We start from the raw sequence: 6,452 nt of genomic DNA, 5'->3' as shown, positions 1-6,452 counted from the left end.
TGAGGAGGAGTTTGATTGAGGAGAATTAGATTCCAGATTCCTATTGAAGTTGTTTACTAATTATCAATGTTTTTAAAGACATGCCTTCGAGCGCGTTGGAGCGAGGAGGTAGGAAATTGCCCGAGGCGGTCGGCTATTTCATGAGTTGCATGTTTAGCGCTCGGAAGGCGTAAGGAGGCATTGCAAGGTGTGGCCAGGCGAAGCGAGGCGAGTGTTGGTCGTGCCCGGTGGTTGTTTGAACCAACAAATAACACTAAAGGTTTGTCCTACATATTGGTTTGTATGTGCTGTCGAATATGAAGAAGTCTCCAGAGGCAACATAATCCAAAAGTGAAGTAGAGTCTCTCCAAAACAAGTTAGCAAGCCTATTCTCCTCATCTACACTGAACTTACAAAAAAATTCAAGATCCACTGACGCTTTCGCTTTCATGCAGGCGAGTGTAGCTTCAGTGTCGCCGTCTAATAATATTTCCCTACGTGATGCATCCAACTTCTTCCTTCATGATTCAAGTCATCAGCTCATGCATTGATGGAGGCTTAAATCCTACACCATATGCAGCAATCCCTTCCATCATAGGTAGCCAAAATGGATCATTTACAATATTAAATAGGAGTGCTCTAGAGAAGAAAAAACGACCAATCATTCGACAAACTTCCTTTCTTTCTTCTTGTTTGTATGTTGAATTTAATGTATTTTGCCGAGTTTTTAAAGTGATAAATCTATCCATTGGTCCTTTTGATTTAGGTTGTGCTCTAAGAGCCTCATTAACTGCAACACTCCTAGTACCGAGGATTCCATATTATTTATCCAATGAAGTTTCCATATTCTGAGCCTTTCCTCATGGACCATCCCCAACCTCTCTAAGCATTTTTATTTTTCTTTCTTTTTTCAAGTTGAAATTTTTCCAAAGTTGAGACACACTCTTTTTTCACATGCTCAGGAACTTTCTTACATGGTTGTATATCATGATGAGTTTGACCCAAATGATGCTTAAGTCTAGAAATTTCTCCACTGAATCTTTGATCACAAAATATGCATCTCAAGTATTTTTCCTCCTCTATTTCTTTTGCATACTTCCACGCAGAATCTTTTCGATTCATAGCTATAAAACAACACCATTAATATTTCTAAGATACAAGTATGATGCATGTACATCAAATTTCTACTATATCACATAAACGAATAAGATAACTAATATATTGAAAAAAAAAATTGAAAAAAAATTATACGGAACTTCAAATTATAGTTGCGAAGAATTAGAGAGAAAAATAAAATGACTTATTTACAGTCGAAAAATGAAGAGAATTCTTGAAATTGATGGAGATTATTTGGTAAGGGTAGAAATTAGGATTGTACTATACAATATATATACTAGCTCGCATGTGCCAATTGGTTTTTTTTATATTTATTATTATTATTTTAGTATTAAGAAAAGATAACATGGATAGATATTATCTGATTTTGTTTTTAATTTTAATTTTTTTAATATAAAAATATGAATTTACCATATTATCCTCATTTAATTAATAATTTCAAATCTTAATGTTTGAATTAATCAAGGGCATTTTCTAATATTTTGAATGTTTCACCATTCTCTCCATTTTGCTTTATATATACTAGCCTCTCTGCATGCGCTTTCGCACCTGCGAGAGGCTTTTTTAAAAAAAAAATTAAATTTATTTTAAAATTAAAAAAGATAATGGGTAGTTGTGTTCCATAAAAAGAGGATCCATTATCTGATTTTTCTTTTAATTTTAAATTTTTATAATATGAAAAAGTGTAAATTTACCATATTATCCTCACTTAATTAATAATTTCAATTCTTAATGTTTGCATTAACTAAGGACATTTTCTGGTATTTTAAATGTTTCACCATTCTCTGCCTTTTGCTTTATATATAAAGATATATAGATAAGTCCATGTGTAAATATATTAATTTAAAAAAGATAAAAAGAAAAGTAAGTAGGATAAAGCTACAACCGGCTGGATTTAGAAAAGACAAGAAAGATATTAATTCTTCTTGCCTTAAGTTTATTACAATATTCAGACCCCAAAAAAAAAAAAAGTTTATTACAATAAAGGTAAGGGAAAAAAAAACGGAAACTTGCGTTATTTTTTTCGAAACACTCCAAGTAAAACGACGTCGTTTCAATTAGAATTTTTTTTAAACACTGCAATCGAAACGACGTCGTTTCATTGCAGTGTTTTAAAAAACACGCGAGTCGTCTTCCTCGCGGAGTCGCAGCCAATTTGCGGACTGGCAAAATTTCTTCCGGTTCCGAAGTGTCCAGATCTGGCTCGCCTCGCTCCGCCTGGCCACGCCTCCTTACGCCTTACCCGCGTTGAACGTGCAACTCGCGAAAAAGCTGACCGCCTAGGGCGATTTCCTGCCGCCTCGCTCCGACGCGCGCGAAGGCCTCCCTTTAAAAACACTGATTGAAATAAAGAAATGGGTGAGTGGAAAAGGCATAGAATTCTCATGGTCTCTGATTTTTTCTATCCCAACTTTGGTGGTGTGGAGAATCACATCTATTATCTCTCACAATGCCTTCTCAAGCTTGGTCACAAGGTCAGACATACAGTCTCTTCCACTTTATGGGTTCAACATGTGTGTTTTTGTATATGTAATTATCTAATATAACTGGAAAACAATAGTTGAATGAAACTGCTGATTTATTTATTTGTATGCTCTCATATTGCTTTTCCATCACAAGGATGTTGAGGCCCCCATCTATGTAATGGGGGCATTAGATGAACCACCATTTTGTTTTGGAGTAATGGAAATTTTATCATGATACACGACTTGAATGATGTGGCAGCTAAGGTGTAATGAGGAGTTTCTAGAGATGGGGGTGGGTGCCAGATTATATATTGCTGTATACTTTTAGTTGTTTTAATATGATTGGAACATCTGAGTTGCCAAGTGTTTTGAGATATGAAAAAATGAAAATATTTCGTGACACAAATCAGCTTCCTTTGTTCTATTAGCTGTTGACTAGATGAACTTTCATTGTTTGATTGTTCAGGTGGTGGTAATGACTCATGCCTACAACAATCGTTCTGGGGTGAGATATATGACAGGCGGGTTGAAAGTGTACTATGTACCATGGAAACCGTTTCTTATGCAGAATACTTTTCCAACCTTTTATGGGACACTTCCAATAGTAAGGACTATCCTTATTCGAGAGAAAATATCCCTGGTACATGGACATCAAGCTTTCTCAACTCTTTGCCATGAGGCTTTGATGCATGCACGCACAATGGGTTACAAGGTTGTATTTACTGATCATTCACTCTATGGTTTTGCTGATGCGGGAAGTATACACATGAACAAGGTATTGCAATTTACATTGGCAGAAGTAAGTCAGGCCATTTGTGTTTCTCATACAAGCAAGGAAAACACAGTGCTACGGTCAGGTTTGCCACCAGAAAAGGTCTTTGTGATACCTAATGCTGTTGACACAGCTATGTTCAAGCCCGCACCAGAGCGCCTGAGTAGTCATGAAATTGTAATTGTTGTTATAAGTAGATTGGTTTACCGAAAGGGTGCAGATCTTCTCGTTGAAGTCATTCCAGAAGTATGCCGTTTATACCCCAATGTGAGTTGTTTTCACATAGCATTCAATGAAAATATTACGTTTCTTATCATGTTTGCTAATTCTGTGTAATGAATTTTAATATTGGAAAGGACTTGAATGTGTGCGGCAATAATTCTGTGATTGTATATTGAGATGATCATATATTCATCACTTGTCAGCATTGCATGCAAAACAATTTTGATGTGTGAAGGCCTAACCTAAGGGGATGCTTTTGATATAAAGAAAATGTTGAGGGTGGTTTGGAGCATAACATCATTGGATGTAATAATTCTGTGATTGTATATTGAGATGATCATAAATTCATCACTTGTCAGCATTACCTGCAAAACAATTTCGATGTGTGAAGGCCTAACCTAAGGGGGATGCTTTTGATATAAAGAAAACGTTGAGTGTGGTTTGGAGCATAGCATCATTGAATGTAATTAATAACATGGTTAATTAGCATTCAATCGTCTCATTCAGAAATATGTGGTAAGGTTCGTTTCATTGTTGGAGGAGATGGACCGAAACGTGTGCGGTTGGAAGAGATGAGGGAAAAACATTCTCTTCAAGATCGAGTTGAGATGTTAGGTGCCGTGCAACACTCTCAAGTACGATCTGTCCTAATTACTGGCCATATATTCTTAAACAGGTACTTATGAATATCTTCTTTCATTTTATATTTTTTAAATATCTGAAGAACAATTTTTGTAGCTACACCAACTCAGGCGAAAAAATTAAATTGTTGGGAATCTTGTAGTTCACTACAACTGGTGGTCAAATTGTCTTTATTGTTTGAAGTTAAACAGTGGTGTTATTAATACCGGTGATACTATCAATACAATTTGAAACATAAGTAAATTAGGAGTTGCAATTGCTTGCAGATACATTGGAGCATAGTCGTACTTCTTTTTCTGCTAGCTAACTGTTGAAACTACAGAGAAAGCATCACAGGTTCACAACTATAGTAATATATAAATGTGAATGAATTTGCACCAACATGTATTCAACTTCATCTATGTCTGTTAAAACCGTTACCATTTGTTGTAATTTTTTATGATATGATTTTTCCCTTCTGGCAGTTCTTTAACAGAAGCTTTTTGCATAGCAATCTTAGAGGCTGCTAGTTGTGGATTATTAACAGTCAGTACACGTGTAGGAGGTGTCCCGGAGGTATGAACTTTGGAATCTTTTTTCTCTAATAGTTAATAAACTAGTATTTTTCTTTCTTTCTTAAAGCTAGGATAAATTCCATCTCTTAGTAGAGTCGAATTTGTATTAGATTCATTTGAACTTAGTTAACCCCATTTCTGTACATAGGTACTACCAGATGACATGATTGTACTTGCAAAACCAGATCCTAGTGATATGGTTCAAGCAATAAAGAAGGCAATATCTATACTTCCCAAAATCGACCCTCAAGAAATGCACAATCGTGTGAGTGCACTCTTTCAAAAATTGTTGTCTTTAGGCGCATTGACTACTTGTACAGTGGTTAAAATATGCTTCTTTGGTTCTTTGTTGGTTTGTAGATGAAGGAGCTGTACAATTGGCATGATGTAGCGAAACGGACAGAAATTGTTTATGACCGTGCTCTGAAATGCTCAAATCAAAATCTTTTACAACGACTCTCACGGTGTGCTACTCAAAGCTTGCATCTAAATTGCATGCTTGTACAGATGTGGTTATGAGTCTGAGTGCTTAAAACAAATTCGTTGTGCATAGAGTGTGAACCAACCATTCTCTTCATCACATCAATGGTAAAACTGTAAAAGCAGAGTTAGTGACTGCAATACCATTGTTCATCTTGTCTTGCTTGAGGGGATGATAATGAGTTTTTCTTTACAGGTTAGGGAGACAAGGATGCACAGGTGGTTGTTTTTTCAGTTCGAAGGCTGACTGTTGTATCTCTTGATCCATTAGCTTATTAATGATTGCAAGATGGAGTGGAGAGGGAGCGCTTGTGTATTTTGTGGGTAGAAACTGTGTCACATTGAATTTTAGTTAAGCTGCTTGAATTGGACGTCAAGAACTTGATTAGGAGGCAGTGATGGATTTTGAATTTAATTTCATTATTTATTTATCTTGATGTTTTGAGATTGCATAAATATGTCAGGAGCAAATTCAGGGTTGCTAATTGCTTAATTTGTTTATTGTAGATACCTCTCATGTGGAGCTTGGGCGGGAAAGCTTTTTTGCTTGGTTATGATCATTGACTTTCTGTTATGGCACCTGTTGCAACTATGGAAGGTCGTATACTTTCTGTGCATGTTCTTTGGGTTTCCACATTAATTTGTTTTCCCTTTTTAATTATATTCCTTTCATTGCCCATTAGCCTGCAGAGGATATTGAAGAAGTGCCCGATTTCATTCTATCCCATGATCAAGATGAAGGGATCTCGCAGGACAATGAGAACCAAAGCTTGAGATGATTGCATTTAAAAATTGGAATTGTTCCCTTCGTATACAGCATGAAATAGATTGACCTTAAAAAGAGGATGAAATGGATTGACCTGATCTCTTTTTTACGTTGTTTTCACTTGGCTGGTAGTATCAAATTAGTCCGGTATGTAGTGAAGATTTTGTCGTGAAGACTTAAAGATGCTTGTCTGTTGCCTGCATGGCAACTTTCGAACAAATTTTGGCCGGAATTTGGCCGGATTGGCTACTTTCTTTCAATTGTTTAGAATTACCTTGTAAAATTTTGGCCTTGGTGTTGGTGATGACATAGCCGGGTTTTTGTACTAATTACTCATCCTATTTCAATAATACACTATCGCCCTTCTTTCAAAAAAACGAAAATGATCCTTCCCGTTTATTTCGCATCTAGTTTCCTATGATTCTTGAAGGTCGAAGCCTCTTGGTTATATTTTA

General features: G+C 36.1%; 1 protein-coding gene across 4 annotated transcripts; it reads left to right on the top strand.

Moving 5' to 3' along the window:
• Positions 1–2,223: 2,223 nt before the first annotated feature.
• LOC110765051 (phosphatidylinositol N-acetylglucosaminyltransferase subunit A) lies at positions 2,224–6,326 on the top strand. Of its 4 annotated transcripts, none has more exons than XM_021968099.2 (8): positions 2,224–2,570; positions 3,028–3,600; positions 4,077–4,231; positions 4,662–4,752; positions 4,900–5,016; positions 5,112–5,215; positions 5,739–5,829; positions 5,922–6,326. In XM_021968099.2, exons 1-8 carry the CDS (start codon positions 2,451–2,453, stop codon positions 6,003–6,005), a joined length of 1,335 nt encoding a protein of 444 aa, XP_021823791.1. In that variant the 5' UTR covers positions 2,224–2,450; the 3' UTR covers positions 6,006–6,326. The 4 variants fall into 4 exon arrangements, 2 of the variants coding, with proteins under 2 accessions (XP_021823791.1, XP_021823790.1); XM_021968098.2 differs by having other exon boundaries at positions 2,225–2,570; positions 5,915–6,326; XR_002527978.2 differs by lacking the exon at positions 5,922–6,326 and having other exon boundaries at positions 4,900–5,014.
• Positions 6,327–6,452: the final 126 nt, after the last annotated feature.

The sequence above is a fragment of the Prunus avium genome, chromosome 6 (assembly GCF_965620075.1).
Source record: "Prunus avium chromosome 6, drPruAviu1.hap1.1, whole genome shotgun sequence".
Classification (NCBI taxonomy): domain Eukaryota; kingdom Viridiplantae; phylum Streptophyta; class Magnoliopsida; order Rosales; family Rosaceae; genus Prunus; species Prunus avium.
The sequence above is the reverse complement of the archived record's forward strand: the minus strand, read 5'-3'. Positions and strand labels throughout refer to the sequence as shown.